The sequence below is a fragment of the Lepidochelys kempii genome, chromosome 7 (assembly GCF_965140285.1).
Source record: "Lepidochelys kempii isolate rLepKem1 chromosome 7, rLepKem1.hap1, whole genome shotgun sequence".
Classification (NCBI taxonomy): domain Eukaryota; kingdom Metazoa; phylum Chordata; order Testudines; family Cheloniidae; genus Lepidochelys; species Lepidochelys kempii.
The window spans coordinates 76,759,702-76,778,006 of NC_136386.1; the positions used below are offsets into that span (position 1 = coordinate 76,759,702).

An 18,305-nucleotide genomic window follows, 5' to 3' on the forward strand; every position below is an offset into this window, starting at 1 on the left:
AAGCACATGCATGACTGCTTAGAGCACACTAAGATTATCTATCCCTTAGGGAATTTCACAAAGACACACAAAAATTCTAAAAACGACACTTCTGAGTTCAGATCATGGGCTTTTGGGCAATTTTTACTAATTGCAACCGATGACTAAGAAATCACTACAGGACCTTATCTAAATGGACTAATACACAAAGTGTCATTTTTTAAGGACATATCCACACAGCACTCATAGAGATACCTTCATCTATCATCATGCCACTATCCTCAACTATTCTGTTTTATACCTTGATAAAAATAAAAAAGGACCACTATTAGATTCAAATCTTAATTGAACAATGATCAGCCTAGTGTACTGAATTTTTCAGGTCTCAGTGTATCATAGATTATCTGCATCCAGGATAATTACACAGGAGAGAAAAACAAGGCTCTATGATCACAATCACATTTTAACCTAACAAAATCAAGTTGCTAACAACAAATTATTGTGGTTTGATTTTCCAATATAATTTGCTTTCAGGAAAAAGGAAAAACAACAAAACATCTCAATTCTGTGACATTATTCTCAAAATGGATGTTTTAAGAGCCAAGCATGTGACATAGTCCCAACACAAAGAAAAATCTACCCTCACACACATTCACAGTAAGTATGTATACATAGTCTAAACTATTTATTCTGTCAGTTAAACCCATGACAGTGTTATACATGTAACCTTCACATTACTGTTATACACTATTTTAAACTCACTTATAGCCATGCTTGAGTATCATGGTAATGTGATTGATTTATATGTGAAATGAGTGCACACCTTCTGCATCATCACTGCAATCAACTAACAGCCGATTAAAAATTCAATTGCTTTGCAAACCCCACAGTTCTGGTTTGCAATGTTATTTTACAATCTTAACCAATTATTCAGACAGCTACCAAGTTACATACAAGAATGATCTCTGATAGCTCATTTGCAATGTAAGAAAACTGAAACAAAGGAATGCTTGTCAGAATTTGGTACAAATCTATATACCTTTCTCTTCCGATCCCGGGATCTTTTCCTGTGTTTTCTTTTTTTCTCATTTTCTTCATCAGCATTGATTTCTAAATCCCTGTTTTTCTTTAGTTGTGAGGCTGCATGAGCCATAATGCACTAAAAATCCTTCACAACAATGACTCCTTGTAAAAGGTGATATCCTCAGGCACCTTAACCAGCCCTTTCAGCAAATGTTCCAATGACTGGAAGGATATCTTAGATCAGAGCCAGGATCACATTCAGAATCCAAAGATCTTGCAGAAGCTAGTAGGCACTACAAAAATGCATATTTGCATATTTCTTTCTATACCTTTCTGTACCTGAACCTTTAAAAGCAGTGCAGCCATCGTAATGCATTTAACGTAATGAAAAAGACAGCTGGGACAGAGAAAGCTGTATTATGGCTGTATCCCCTGCCACCAGCTGGAAGTGTCTAAGTGATTCCACTGAAAGGGGAATGCTGAAAAGGAGGGTTTTATATTAAAAAAATTCCAGAACAACAACATATGCTGCATTGTATTTTTTTTACCAATTTTTAAATTTATTTTAAAAACCTATCCAAAAAAAAAGAAAGTTCATTATCTATACTTCCCAGCTACTATTGCATGGTAAGTCACTTAACCTACAATGAAATGGAGCAGCTCCTACTTTAGATTAACTGCTGATGGTGACTAAAAAATAAAATAAAAATTTCATTTTACCATGGAGACCCTGACTGCATTATGTACAAAACAATGCATGCATTGCCATATCTTCACAGTGTGTCCTTTATACTGATTTTTCAGTCCCACTGCATTTTGTGGGAGAGGATTACAGAAAGCCCTGTTGTCTTTTTTTTTTAAACCATACTTATTACAACACATCATACAGATAGAAAGATGTGATCATGCTAGTGTGTGAAACAGGCATTTAATTCATATGGGGTTTCCTGGCACCATTCTCTTACGTGGTCAAAAAAAAGGGAATCTGTGTTACTAGCACTATCTACATGTACTTAGAACTGTAGTGTTAAGCTTTTATGTCAAGGCTCGCTTCAACCACCTTACAATTTTTACCACCTGAGTCCTCAATGACTGCAGCTTTTGACTATTCATTATGGGAGGTAAAATAGCAGCAGCATTAGAGGCCTGCAGGAGGATCTTTTACTAACATGTACACAGAACAAGGTACCCAGTAAATAAGGAACAGTATTTTTTCCACTCAAATGTGAACAAATAGCTTGCCTAGAAGTTGCAATTTTTAACCTTTTAATGGAATATATAATGCCTAATGAATGTTAGCATTAGACTGATTTTTCTAAGAAATCAAGGTAGAAATCGGCTTAGCAAGTAAAAATAGATTTTCAGTTGACAATGAAATTTTATTTGTAAGAAAAATAGTATTTTACATAAAAGTAAAAAATCATTTTATATTTGCAGTGCAATGAGCTAAATTACATTGGATCTCCAGAGAGCTGTGTACAAGGCAGAGGTGTCATATGAGGTCTTGTACTGTCAGCTCTGGAACTAGAAAGCTATTCTATGGAGCCCAGATTGTGAATTCCAATAAATGGCATGCATCTGCTATACCTCCCATGTCATCTGAATAAAAGTAAATCTTTTTGGAATTTTTAAATCTCAGAAATCATTGTCTGAAAAGCCAACAAGTGGACTTATGTCTGGCTAGCATGTACATGCTCATTAATGTAGCAGAAAAGTTGCACGGTAGAAATCTGTTATGGATTTTATCAAGAGATGCTCAGAGATGGAGAACTCTCTATATATTATGGACCTTTCTTACTGATTCAATAAAACCATAAAAGCTACATCCATAAAAGCCAATCAAAAGCCCATTGCACCTTCACATCAGTACATACCAGTGACTGTCCATCAATGACTGCTAACAGTCACAAAGTTGTTCTTGGGGAATGACATTTTTTAAATACCTGATTTTGCACCAACAATGACTATTCCCCGTTTGAGCATGAGCTATAAACCTTCAATATACTTGTTTCTATTTTTAAATATGCTAAGAGTGTACATGGGAAAGCTGACATCTTGCTGCCCGTTAGCTTCCGGGAGACCTCCCATCTTGCACTTCCTGAATATACTCAATAGAACCCATCTACCTTCACTGTCATAGGCTATCTTCAACATTTAAACAATGGGAAATGGGAGAGGATTGGGGATACAGGTTCCCCACAAATACAGGTTCTGATTATAATGTTCCACAGCCAAAAGCAGGACATACTTTGTCTCCTAAATTCAAATTATATACTGCAAATGATGGAAGCCTGAACTGGACACACGGTTCACTGGGGAAAGAATTTTTTCCCAATGATCAGCAAGCAGGGGTTCTGAAAATCTGGGGAACTGGGCAATGGCATTGGAACAATTTTTATAGTGGAGGTGCTGAAAGCCATTGAACAAAACTGTAAACCCTGTATATGATGGAAACCACTTTATGCCAAGGAGTGCTGCCATCCCCCACCCCAGCACTCTTAGTTCCAGCACCCCTGGAACTCGGGGAGCGTTAGGAAATCAAACATGTTTGAGATCAAGAAATTAATGGAGATAATGTGGTATTCTAGCAGGGTTTGCTTCTTCTCATAACATATTTTAAGATGTTACATTTGATTCTTTTGGATCAAGAGCACAAAAGTTTACTTTTAATTATGCATAAGCACACTTTCTTGCTGAAAAAAAGGAAGACCATTATTGACTTGAGTGACCTTAAGCAGACATTTGTTTTGTTGGTACCAGCAAACCACTGAGTTTCACCAATAATAACTACTAAGGGCCAAATTCTGGCTTTGGCTTCAGTGGGAGTCACATATGTGCATCCAAGGACAAAATTTGGCCTTAAAGATTTGGTTGCTAATCTTACTGCAACAGATATGGTCATGCAACTACATGTGAATTAAAAATTCATAGCTGCAAAACAGTTTGCAGCATAATAGCAACAAGTGCACATTAAGATAACATAGCTGAATGCAGGCCCAGTGGGCTGATGCGACCCAATGCAGCAACGAGTCAATCAGAAACCAAAAGTGTCTGTCAGGGTGGGCTGGCGGAGGAATGTTAGGAAGTCCAGCAAGGATCCTACTGTGGAGAGGGACTGGGAAGGAAAGGTGGTCTGAGGTACTGCAGAAGGAAAATCTAGAAGATTGGGGGAAAAGGGGAAAAGCTTTGGGGAGGAAGGAAGCTAATCTTGTGTTTAAAGCACAAGAACTAGCATCCAGGTGACCTGGGTTCAATTTCTGGCTCTGCCACAGACTTCCTGTGACATCTGGGCCTCAGTTCCTCACCTGTACAATGAAGTTAATGATATTTCCCTATCTTTTAGAGGATAAACAAGGTTTGAGAGAGAGACAGATAACACAGCAATGGGAGCCAGGTGAGTACACAGAGATAGAACAGAGTCCCTTTTACTCCTCATCCATCCTCATCTTGGGGTTGGAATAGTGCACTAGCTCCTGCCTTTGAAAATTTAAATTCAAAAATTTTATTTAACCACATGTACTGTGTCACTTATTATTTTCCATTCATATTTTTCAGCAAAACTTGTGATACTCCCTAAGCCTTTAAAAATTTACTGGTCCATGATTTATGACTAAATAACCTAGTTAAATAAAAATAAAAATAATTTATTGCTATATTTTGTATGTTTTAAATACTAGGCATAGTATTTTAACATGTTGGCACAAAGAATCATTTGTGCTTACAAAGGCTAAAGATTTAACAGCACCAAAAATCCTTATTCACAGGCTAGATTTCATGCATGCAGACGTAGTTCAAGCTTCCACTAATGAGGATAATTCTAATAAGTGAGGATAATAAATGACCTTGGCCATTCACTCAATACATACAGAAGTGTGAGGATTTCACTTCTCAGCCAAGCCAGTTTAGTCCTGGCTATATCTTCAGCTAATTAACCAACTCAAGCAAAACATGTGGCTGTTTTTAGTATGTGGATTACAATCATTGCATGAGCTGTGGAGACCAAACCTGTCTTTGCTGAAGTGGATTTCAGAGAAAGTGTTTTTTTAAGTTAAGATTTCAGAGAAGTGGCATCTTAGCTAGTGAACTCCCTTTAGTTTGGAGTAATACTGGGGGGACTTTGTGAAGCCTGCAGCCTGGAGTGATACTGAAGGGAGAAGAAGTTATGGGAAAGACATGAGTGAAAGTTTTGGACAGCTACTGAAAATAAGACAATACATCCAAAATCTTTGTCTTAAGAACATAAGAACAGCCATACTGGGTCAGACCAAAGGTCCATCTAGCTGAGTATCCTGTCTTTCACATCCTCTGGCAAGGAGTTCCACAGGTTGTCTGTGTGTTTTGTGAAAAAATACTTCCTTTGTTTGTTTTAAACCTGCTGCCTATTAATTTTATTTGGTGAGCAGCAATTCTTGTGTTGTGAGAAGGAGTAAATAACACTTCCTTATTTACTTTCTCCACACCAGTCATGATTTTATAGACCTCTATCATATCCTCCCTTAGTTGTCTCTTTTCCAAGCTGAAAAGTCCTAGTTTTATTAATATCTCCTCCTTTGGCAGTCATTCCATACCCCCAATCATTGTTGTCACCCTTTTCTGAACCTTTTCCAAATCCAATATCTCTTTTTTGAGACGGGACAACCACATCTGCACAGAGTATTCAAGATGTGGGCATACCATGGATTTATATAGAGGCAATACAATATTTTCTGTCTTATTATCTATTATTTATCCTTGGGAGTAGGTGAGTTGGCATAACTGTCTGATATGGCACTGGAGGGCTAATATTTGGATGGGGTGTGCTTATTGTCATCCCATGTGTCATAGTTTGCTTCTGAGAGAAATGACACAGACTCTGGTAAAACTTTGTTAAATACTTATCTTAAGATTTTGGTAAAACAAAGTTATTTGGACTTTGTCTATAGTGACAAAATTAAAGAAGTGACAAAGGCAATTTTAGTCAGAATGTACCACACACTATATAGACAAGCACCATAAAGATAAAATGTAACATTGTACCTTACTAAAACAGCAAAACTTACATTTTAAGTTATTGTAAGGATAATACCTACAGTTCATAGCATCATGCTATTCACAAAATATGAAGACTGGCTGTGAGGTGGGGTGGGAAAGTAATTTAACAACCTTGCAATAGAAAAGAGTCATTTGCTTTAGCATGGTACATGCATTAACCTATTGTTTCCAACATTAACACTAGGGCTGTCAATTAATCGCAGTTCACTCATGCGATTAACTCAAAAAACTTAATCTTGATTAAAAAATTAATTGTGATTAATCACACTTATAACAATAGAATACCAATTGAAATTTATTAAATATTTTGGATGTTTTTCTACATTTTCAATATTGATTTCAATTATAACACAGAATACTAAGTGTACAGTGTTCACTTTATATTACTTTTGATTACTAATATATGCACTGTAAAAATGATAAACAAAATAAATAGTATTTTTCAATTCACCTCATACAAGTATTGAAGTGCAATCTCTTTATTGTGAAAGTGTAACTTACAAATGCAGATTTTTTTTGTTACATAACTGCACTCAAAAACAAAAAACAGTATAAAACTTTAGAGCCTACAAGTCCACTCAGTCCCATATCTTATTCTGCCAATCGCTAAGACAAACAAGTTTCTTTACATTGACAGGAGATACTGCTGCCTGCTTCTTATTTACAATGTCACCTGAAAGTGAGAAACCTCCCCCCACCCTTCAAAGACCTACTCCAGTGGACTTCGGTTTTGGTCATGATGTTACTAGTATATCTCTGTGGGGGACAACATTACATAGGGAACAGTGAGCAAACGATGGTTTCAGGAGACCTGAAATCTGTGGAGAAAATGGTAAATTTAAAGTAAATGTTACTCTTACCTTTACTCTTAAAAATATTCAGCACAAAGTTCTGAAGTTAATGGAGGTTTCTCAATCCCATTTGAGTCACATTTTAATTGACCTCATTTTGATTATTTTAGATAGACTTATGTCTGTAGATAGACATGTATTCATAATGACACATAGGTGGTGTAGTTATAACAACCAAACATAATGAGAACATCTGCAGTTAAAGTTGCATAAAGAATTTTAATTCTTCCCAAGTGTACTTATCAAACACTGATAATATGCTTGTAACTGTTACAACTTTAGACTGTAACCAAATCATTGACTACAAATAAAAATATAATACATTCTACATACATGTCAGCTTCCTTCTTTTCTCAATGGCAAGTAAGTAAGGAACTTGCCAAGTTTGGTGAACGGGGTACTCTGAGGTCTAAGACCTACAATCTACACAGTCAACCTGTGGAACTCATTGCCGGGGATGTTGTGAAGGTCAAAATTATAATGGATTTCAAAAAAGAATTAGGTAAGTTCATGGAGGATAGGACCACCAATGACTATTAGACAAGGTGGTCAGGGATGCAACCCCATGCTCTGGGTGTTTCTAGCCGCTGACTGCCAGAAGCTGGGAATGGATGACAGGGCCAATGGATCACTTAATGACTCTCTGTTCTGTTCATTCCTTCTGAAGCATCTGGCATTGGCCACTGTCAGAAGACAGGATACTGGGCTTGGTCTGACCCAGTATGACTGTCCTTATGCGGAGCAGACTGGTTAAAGGAAGATAATCTTGCACTGCTGTGGAAAGGTTGCATATGGAAGGTGTAGTAGGGCATAGTTAATGTTCCAAAAACACCTTTGAATATGAATTTTTTCACTTTCAAATATTTTTAATTACTACAGCATTTTAATGCTGCTTTGAATTAATGCATATTCATTTGCAGTGTAAATTCTAGCTCAGTAATTCTGTCTGGGCATTAGACTATTTATTTTAAGAATTCTGCCTAGGCATTTTCTTAATTCTCATTTCACGTCTCAATATAAGCAATGGTAAAACCAAGTTTAACACAACAGACAGCTTTTATCTGAGAGAGGTGCACCAAATAGGAGTGACCCTCAAAGACTAAATTGCTTTTTCAGAGAAGAACTGGGTCATCGTCTCAGTTTACCAGGAACCACAAAAACTGTACATATTTAGAGAGATTTAGAACTGATTTTCCCATATTATTTTCTGTACAAACTCCATTACAGATGAAAGACTGGGATGAGACTCAACTACACAATGTCATTAACTTTGGGGAATGCTAATAAAGATCACTAGCTCTTAGGAAATGCTAGTGAATAGTATTCAAAACTGTTAACAATTGAGAGCACAGCTTTGCTCAATTCTTGTGCTATGTCCCCATTAGTGAAACTGCATGATTTAACTAGAGCTATTCTAAAGTACTTGCAAATATTTTGGCATTACAAAATTTTGCATTAACCCCTCATGTCTACACAAAATTCATAGTAATTCCCAACATTGTTTCCTGTGCCCTTACCATTTCCCTGCTGCCAGCTCAAGGGGATATGGCAAGAGAAAGGGTCAGCAGTCAGAATATTAAACTGCACCAATCTTCAGATACAGTTTTGGCCCCAAGGTTGTTAGCAGCCACTGTAACTTAAGCCAAGACACCAGAGTAGCAGCCCAGCACACAGTGATAAAGAAGGTTTTGTGCCATCTTTGCACTCATACACATAATCTCCGACTGGCATTGCATGCAGTTTGGCTGGACTTCAGAATCTGTCTCCTAACATTTCTTAGAAAGAAGAAATGCAAGGACTTTATGATTCAGCACAACAAATCTGACCACCAGTGAGTAATCTCTCTCCTGTATCTGTTAACTTGGGATCAGACACTATGCAGGCTTAACAAACCCATAACACCCCCTCTCTCTATCTGGTGACTGTGGGTACCTAGCAACATTATCACAGCTGAGACTCAAACTGGGACCTCTGAAGTCCACAACACCATCTCTATCAGGTGAAGTAAAGGGAAACCTCCTGGGCCAACATAATAGTTGCTTTATGTTCACCTCAGATGGAAGCCACTCTTTGAAGCTGGTCTTAAAAAAAAAAAAAAAAAGCAGTAATAGTAGTAAATACCTTTGCTGTGTTTTAGATTAGTTGGCTTCAAGTCCAGGTCTGCCCTCCCTGTTTTGGAACATTAGCAGCCTAGTAATAATAAGTGCTAAATAAAAAGCAGTAATTGTGTAGAAGAATCCTATCTGCCACAGTATCAGTAAATTAATCCACTAAAGTAAATGGAGCTGCCAAACAAAGAGTGGGATGGAGGCCAAAAGTCAAACACAGATGTAATGCCTGCGCCTACTTTGATTGTTTTAAGCTCACAGACATTATAAATATACAAATTTTATGAAAAAAGTAGACTCATTTCATTTTTGAATAAAAGAACTCACTGCTCACAACTGCAACTGAGATGTTTCTCTATCAGAAGGCAATAAATCAGACAGACAATAGTGTCACCCACTTAATAAATTTTAACAACTTAGTAACATGGGCTCAATCATGTTTCAGGATATGTGAACATGGAACCCAGGAGACTGAGAAGTCCTGTTGTCTTCAATGGGACTGTACAGATGGGTCTATGCTAGTGGATCCCAATGCAAGATCACAATTTGGTCTACCCACAGCTCTTCCAATATCATGGATCAGGATTAAGAAAGATCCCTAACAGTATGAAGACCTTGTGACATAAAATGAATTTCACTACATCTTACAAACTATATGTTGTCATTAAGAAAAAGTATAATCATAATTCCCTAGAAAGAATATATTTTTGTCCACCACACCCACACATCAACTTGCATTAATCTATCCTACCTGCAAATGAAAGGTTGAAGAATAAATATAACTGAGAATGAGGCTGTGTAACTCACACAAACAGACTTTCCTTGAGGTTTCCAGTACCTGCTGGTTTCAACTTCTCAGAAACACCAAAAGAAGCTCTCACTCACTACCAGAAATGACTGGAAATTTTCCAATTCAAACAGAGTTTTGTGGGGGAACAGCAGATTTGGGGAATTCAAAATGCTTCATGAAAATACTCTGGGTTGGAAGAATTTCCATCAAATCACAGACAGGACTCCATTGGAAACCTCCTGGTTCCTTGCCTTCTTGGCTAGCGAGATGCCAGGGACTCCAGGGCTTCCAGGGTCCACAGCTCCAGAGGAACCCCACCATATGAATGACCCGTGGTTGGGGACACCCAGGGTTTTCAGAGTCTGTGGCTCCAGGGAAGCCCCACCATGCAGTAGAGTTGGGATCCCGGAAGCCTTGGAAGCCCTGCCCTAACCTGGTTTCACACCTGGAAATATGGTGACAAGACAGCAAGCGTGAAAAATCAGGTCAGGGGATGGGAGGTATTAGGCACCTATATAATATAAAGCCCCGAATATCGGGACTGCCCCTATAAAATCGAGACACCTGATCACCCTATCTGGAAGCCTCGAAGCTGAGGGTCTCAGAGTTTCCAGACTCTGTGCTGCCAGATCTGGGATTGGTGCAGCCTTGTAAAACCCTGGGATCCCCAGGATACCTACTGCTGAGCCAGGAGCCTGAAGGACTCCTCACTCAGCTGGCTTCCAAAAGGCACAGACATTCAGAAAAGTTTTCTTGAACTTGTGTGAACACTCACTTGCTTTACATTTTTAATTTGTCCGTGCCAGTTTTATTTCCCTGCCAAACACCCCATTACAACCAGCCCTCCCTACAGCAATGAAATCAGATGTGCAAGAATCAGAAAGTGTTGGCTAGATGTCTAAGAAATTAACTGTTTGAAGAGACTCAAGCAAAAATTCTAAATGTTTCATTTTTCTGTCCCATATGTGAATTTTGGACCTGAGCTTTTCAAGATATACAGGGTGAGAAAATTCTAGGTAGTCATGCTATTTCAGAATAGGCAAATTCTCCTCTTAGTATTGCTGCCAGGGAAGCCATGAAATCAAAGTCAGAAAGTGTCACTCCGTAAAGGCCCTAAATCCTAACAATGTAAACACCATTTCTGAAGATTAAAAAAAACAAAAACAACAACAACAAAAAACCTTTAAATAAAAAATGAATAAAAAGCCGAAGTCTCTTTAGACTACAGAGTAAAGGAATTATTTAATGAGACTACTTATTTATTCATTATTACTTCCCGTGTTGGATACCTTTCTGTGTTCAAGTGGCCATCTTTTATTACATTCCCAGAGGACTTCTCAGCACAATGAAGAGGCTATGTAGTCATCACAAAATCAGCATGCTGCCCAAGGAAGATCTCTAGTACACAGTGCACCAACACACTACACAGGTTATACAATGGTGTTTTGACTTCTGGGGGGTGGGAGGCGGAGGGAAACAAGTAGAATTCTATCTAAGACTTAGCACATGGTACAGAAATTGTCAAATCTAGTAGTGAAGGCGTATTTTATGGATAGCTTTTCTCTCTGATTTCCCACGAAATTAAATTCGCTACTGGAGTCAAATGTGTTCCTTTGCATTTAGTAAAGTAGTAAGCAAAAAATCTCAAATCTGTGAAACTGGCACAAACATCAAAGGATTTGTAGGGCTACCTTCAAAAGTGTCTTTATATTGTATTTATCTGGACAAAAATAAAAGCTTCATTACAGTATCTTCACAACTAACACCAATGAAGGCTTTTCAGATGAAGAGAAGTGATTATGGGGAGGCGGTGTCGGGGCTAAAAGCTAAAATTCTCTCAAAAAATTCAGAAATGCAGCCTATGCAAGAACCTTGTGAAAAGCAGTTAATCTACACAGGAGCCCCAATTCCATCATTTTTGCCTAGTGAGAGAAAAAGGAGGGATGCAAAAAGTTCCTTTGCTTAATTTTTTTATTATAATGTAGTCTTCTTATGGCATTGGCACATAAAAACCCCTACACATAAAAAAAAAAAAAAAGTTGAGATCAGTGCCCCATTATACTAGGTGCTATCGAAACACATCATAAGAGACAATCCCTGACCCAAACTGCTTATAATAAGAACATAAGAACAGCCATACTTAGTCAGACCAATAGTTCATCTTGCTCAGTATCCTGTCTTCCAACAGTGGCCAATGCTAGGTGCTTCAGAGAGAATGAACATAACAGGTAATCACCAAATGATCCATCCCTCTGTTGTCCCAGCTTCTGGCAAACAGAGGTGAGAGACACCCAGAGCATGGTGTTACATCCCTGCCCGCCCTGGCTAATAGCTATTGATGGACCTATGCTCCAGGAACTTGTCTAGCTCTTTTTTGAACCTTGTTATAGTTTTGGCCTTCACAACATCCTCTGGCAAAGATTTCCACAGGTTGACTGTGTGTTGTGTGAAGTGTTTCCTTTTGTTTGTTTTAAATCTGCTGTCTTTTTAATCTCTCCTCATACGGAAGCTGTTCCATACCCCAATCATTTTTGTTGCTCTTTTCTGTACCTTTTCCAATTCCAATATACCTTTTTTGAGATGGGGCGACCACATCTGCACACAGTATTCAAGAAGTGGGCATAACATGGATTTATATAGAGGCATTATGATATTTTCTGTCTTATTATCTATCCCTTTCTTAATGGTTCCTAACATTGTTAGCTTTTCTGACCGAGCTGCACATTGAGCAGATGTTTTCAGAGAATTATCCACAATGACTCCAAGATCTCTTTCTTAAGTGATAACAGCTAATTTATACTCCATTTTATATGTATAATTAGGATTATGTTTTCCAATGTGCATTATTTTGCATTTATCAACATTGAATTTCATCTGCCATTTTGTTGCCCAGTCACGCAGTTTTGTGAGGTTCCTTTGTAACTCTTCGCAGTCTGCTTTGGACTTAACTATCCTGAGTGATTTTGTATCATCTGCAAGTTTTGCCACCTCACTGTTTACCCCTTTGTCCTGAATATAGGGAACAGCACTGGTCCCTGTACAGATAAATAATGGGAGAAAAGAAGTTTTATTACTCTCATTTTAAAGACTAAACTTTAGTGAGCTTTTGAAAATTTTACCGTAAATAACTTACACAAGATCATACAGAAAGTCTGTGACCAAAGTCATGAACTGAATCCACCTCTCCCTAACCCCAATCCACTCCCTTAATCACAATCCTTCTTCATGAAATGGTACTGAACATTCCTTTGAGCTTGAAGATGGTGGTACACAGCTCTGTGTGTGTGTGTGTGTGTGTGTGTGTGTGTCCCCTAACAAGAGCGCACTAATATCAATCTGGGTTCCTGTTCATTTGTGCCTCATTAACTTTTTAATATCCTAAAAATAAATTTAAAAGCTGATATGAAGCCAATCTGCATAGCTAGTGAATCTACTACTTCTCTTAATGTAAGATATCCATTAGAAATTATACATTTATGCCCTATCTCAGAAATACTACAAGAGCTACATAAAACGTTGTTTGATGATCCTAAACATTTTGAATAAAATCAATACTACACAAAGTATTATAAATGAAGTGTAACAAAGTAGAGTTTTCTGAACAAAGGGGAAATCTTCATTGCTGTAGTACCTACTTAAGGTGAGGTTCTCGGGTTACAAGTCTGACACAGTTTAAGGGGACTCGGAAAGCCGTCTATCGGCCAAGGGCACATTGTTCTGGTGTAACAACTGAGCTTTCTGAGGTCCCCCTTGCAATCTCTGGTGTAGTAAGTGGGACAGGGTGGGGAGGAGCATGTCAGAAGCAGGGTGCTGCAGCCCACAGGAAGCTGGGGACAGGCTGCCATAGCTTAGATGCCTCCCTTACATGTCTAAATTATGCTGTGAGCACTGAAGCAGCCCGGGTGCAGGACGGGATGTTATTAAGGTGACAAATCCACCGTAGTCACTCCTCCCCCTGGGCTCTGAGTCCTATGCTGTGCCTCTAAGTGGTATAGCACAGAATCTCACTCCTGGACCTGCTTCTGCATTCAGATCTGTGTGGACAGACCATTACTCCCAAACAGAGTCCCATGAAAGTTACTGGGACCCTGTACAAGTGGAAAAGTCCACCCACCTGTATCCAGCTAGAAGGCTGGTAATTTGTAAACACAAATCAAATTATTGCGCCTGAAAAATACAGGCACACAAAATTGTACAAACAAAATATGGATGTGTGATTTTGGGCATGTCCACTTCAGAGGCCACTATTAACATCTGGATCGGTATGTTCTTGTATAAGGAAATGTAAAAAATATGGAGAAACTATATTTTATTTTATTAACCAAAGTTCTTTGATTTTGTACACAATCTGACATCATGACGATAATGAACTGAAGATCATCCCTCTTTGGTTCTTTTTTGGAACAATAAAAAAATAATAATACTTAGCACATCCACGACACCTTTCTTCCATACATTTCAAAGCACTTTGCAATATAGGATAACCATTATTACCCATGTTTTAGAGCAGTGGTTCCCAAACTTGTTCCTCCGCTTGTGCAGGGAAAGCCCCTGGCGGGCCGGGCCAGTTTGTTTACGTGCTGGATCCACAGGTTCGGCCAATCGTGGCACCCACTGGCCACAGTTCGCTGCTCCAGGCCAATGGGAGCTGCTCAAAGCGATGGCCAGTACGTCCCTCAGCCCGCGCCACTTCCAGCAGCTCCCATTGGCCTGGAGCAATGAATTGTGGCCACTGGGAGCTGCAATCCGCCAAATCTGCGGACGCGGCAGATAAACAAACCGGCTCAGCCCGCAAGGGGCTTTCCCTGCACAAGCGGCGGAACAAGTTTGGGAACCCCTGTTTTAGAGTTAAGGGCCAAAATGTTCAAAAACATAATTTTCCCAATTTGAGACACCTTTAAGTGACCTAATTTTCAGAAGATATGTGATCAACAAGGTCCTTTTAAAATGTCACAGGTTGGGCACCCAAACCCACTAGTCATTTTAGAAAATCTTGGCCAGGGAAACTGAAGTACAAAGGAGTTAAGTAACATGCAAAAGATCTCACAATAAGTGAGTGATGGCATCATGAGCATACACCACATGTTAAGACTCCAAGTCCAGTGAACTTTGTGCAAAGCTTCCATTTTCTGGAAGGCAGAAAAGAATCAGTGTGTTTGTGTGTACAAAGATATGTGTACATAAAATCTAGAAATACTGTTTGAGTCTCAAATAAATTCCCCAAAGCCTTAAATGAATGTTGGAATAAATTTAAAGCTGTTTTAAACTTGGCACCATTTTTCTCTTTACTGATTTAAAGCTTTGAACTATCACACAGTACCAGTTTACATTGTTTAACATTTACATCCTGCTTAGAGGTGGGCACAAACCAAAATCCAGGACTTGAGGGCTAAAGTCTGAAATATGATCCAAACAAACTTCTCAACTTACACCCTCTGAAGTCGTGTAATATTTAAGCACAAACATTTCAGGATCTATTTTCTAACTGATAAATGGGTAACTCCCCTCCTTGCACTCACATCATCACTGCATGTGTAATACCCCTTGCATCAAAAGGAGTCTAGACTTTTTATCTTCCAATAGTTTGTACTTAATTGAACATTACAATTACAGCACTTCATTGAATTGAAACAAAATCCTGATTTGTTCCTACTCTGTTGATTCCAGTTTCACATATTTTAAAAGGACAGAAGTGTGAGTAATATATTTTCAGTTCCTAATATAGAATCTGTGATCTTCGACAAGCTTTAAATTATCAAAAGTATTTGTTAAAGGCATCTGAGTTCTATCCAAGTCAAAAAAGAGAAAGGCAACAGAGACTGAATTATTGCGGTAAGGTTAAAGAGCATGTTAGCCAAACAGTGCCTGAGAAGGAATATACAAATGTCTGATGGTTAAAAAGAGGGAGGAATTAATTATGATTCACAAAGGAACTATAACTAGTAAAAATAGAATTAAGTTATTAAAGGAAAAATTTAGACAGAATATCAAAGCAAACTTCTAACACTGAGATACAATGTATTGCAGAACCCTATCCCAAGGGATGTGATAGAAGCCCATTACCCAAGACATTTAAAACTTAATCAGACAAAACACTGATGACTGCACTGTTAGGGTTATGAATGAGATGATCAAATAGGTCTTTTCTATCTCTAATCCCATCATCACACTGTGGTTACTTTTGCGAGTAGGACTTTTGTGACCCATTTTTCCCTGTTGCAGAACGACAAAATGTTGTTCTGTTCCATTGCACAAAAACCATCATTTTCAAAATAATAGGTATTTTATAAAAGCTTGGAGATGCATCATTATTTGCATCAAAATTTAAAGGTAGTGGACAAAACAACTGCTGTTCAGTGATGTAAAAAAATCAGTTAATAATAAATGTTACTCTAATTGTGCATTACACTATTTACAAAAATCAGAGGAAAAACAAAAGGAGGTTAATTTGTACTGAAAGAGCCTTGTTCTCAATGTTCATCTTTGTGCCCATAGCAACAGTATTTAGTCCCAAGAACATTCCAGGCTAATCAATCATACAGCACATCCAAGCCATAGCCTTGCACATGTTTTTAAGCATATAGTTTTCCAAGCTGTGTACTTGAGCAGAGATTGTAGACAAAGGCATCAGAAACCACATTTTGACCATATCAAGAGAACTGTGTACTTATGAGCACAGAATTAACAATTTACATACTATTTGTAACAAAGACGTACTAATTAAAATCAGCAGGTTCTCATTGGTTTCCAAGGCAGAGGGTGGATAATTGTCTCATTGTGATAATGGTCTTTATTACAATTGTCTCACAATTGCCACTACGCAGATCCAAAATGCTGCTGTTGTTACACTAACAAGGAGACACTCTCAATCTCAAGCTGAAGAAAATCATATCATTCAGCCCAAACCTTCAACTATTAATGCAGATGAAATCTAGCCTTGCTAATCTTCATACGTTAGCATTTTCATACAACTATGGATTCCCTCCATTTCTCTGACTGAAGAGCTTCATGCTGTAGTGAAATCTACTATTATAGTTATTACTACAAAATATATTACAGCAGAATTGCCAGTATACTATGAATTAACAAACAATTAAGACTAACATACACTTCTCAAAGCATATAAACCAAGTACAAGTTTTGATGCAACTTTATTTTCCTTAATTCATGTCTGTTAGCCTACTTGTTAGTTCACAAATTTCAATAATTTGCAATGGGTCTCACAACCCCTTTAATGTGATCATTAATTTCCACCTGCTTAATTTTCCTTTTAACACACTGGAAAAACTTGGAGCCATCTGCTTTGGTGTAAAGTAGTGTAACTCCACTATTTGAGCTGTGACAATTTACATGACCTGAGGATTGAGTCCTTGAGTGTAACCTCATGTAAAAGGCTTGATTGTTCCACATGAATCAATACTCCATCAGTAATACACAAGCATATAGTAAGAAGCATATAGGGGGAAGAAATATGGTACTTCATTTGTATTGATCAATAGGCAGGGAGAGCACAAAGAAATGCTTAGCTAAAGGTATGTTAGTACAAATCCTGCCACTAGATCCATACATAGCATACCGCTGCCCATGCTAAAAGGGGATTGTGCCAGCTGTCTCCATGACACCTACTAAATATGGTTTATCTATCTCCCTATCTAGTATGAGACATTTTATATTTTTTTGAAAAGAGTATCCAATATTTTACTAGTAGAGCTGTTGTGAATAACCAAGGTGATAAACAAAGAGAGCCCAAATGAGTGAACATTGTAACTTGCAACAGATTAAAAATGTAAGCCCATATCCTCCACTGATACAAATTTGTGTCAGTGGAATTACGTTGATTTATTCCAGCTGGGGTTCTGGACCCAGAGCTTTCACCTACAGCATGCCCATACTGAATTAAGGCATTAGATATTAAACATTTCCCAAGAAAATCTCTTTATTTTTCAGACTTTCTTTTCATTGACTGACTTTATGTAAAAAGTAAAAACAAATGACTTAATCCATTCCATACAATATATCCACAGCCTTGGCATGCTGTGTAATTCCTGGAAGGCCACTGATGCTGGCTCTTTGAAAGGCTGCCCAAACCAAGGGAAAAGTTGGCTACCATGAAAGCTCTAAAACAACGTACAGCAGCTCCCTGGCAATGCGTTGGGGTGTTGTCTGGAGTGCTGGCATACCTGCTAGTATTTGAAAGATATAAATAGAGGAAGATGACAACAGGACACACTTTCATCCTGTTTAAAAAATTATTACTCTATGAATTATTTATAAAATGTACATCCAAATGTATTTATTTGTATTTTATATGTAGATTCTGTTTATGTTCTAACCCCCCCCCCCCAAATGATATGGCTTTTAAAAATATAAATAAGAGAACTTTTTGGAGGGGCAGAGTGGAAAAATTATAGATCTTTTTGGCAAAAAGTAAACAAATAGAAGAAAAGCTGGCTGAGGGAGTTTGCAAATCTGCTTTCATACCATGATATCTCAGAAATCCAGACCTTGGGTCTTCTGTCCCCA

At 38.0% G+C, this 18,305-nt stretch overlaps 1 protein-coding gene across 9 annotated transcripts in view; it reads right to left on the reverse strand.

Annotated features, from left to right (window-relative positions):
• Positions 1–18,305, reverse strand: part of ANK3 (ankyrin 3) — a 557,055-nt gene that overhangs the window by 290,338 nt on the left and 248,412 nt on the right. For 3 of the 9 annotated variants that reach the window (XM_073353401.2, XM_073353397.2, XM_073353396.2), the window contains exon 1: positions 1,019–1,457. The exons of 5 other annotated variants lie outside the window; for them this stretch is intronic. In XM_073353401.2, coding sequence (XP_073209502.2) covers positions 1,019–1,132 — 114 coding nt within the window. In that variant the 5' untranslated portion in view covers positions 1,133–1,457. Of the gene's footprint in view, positions 1–1,018; positions 1,458–18,305 lie in introns of those variants that run through there. One more of the 9 variants, XM_073353404.2, reaches the window with a different exon arrangement.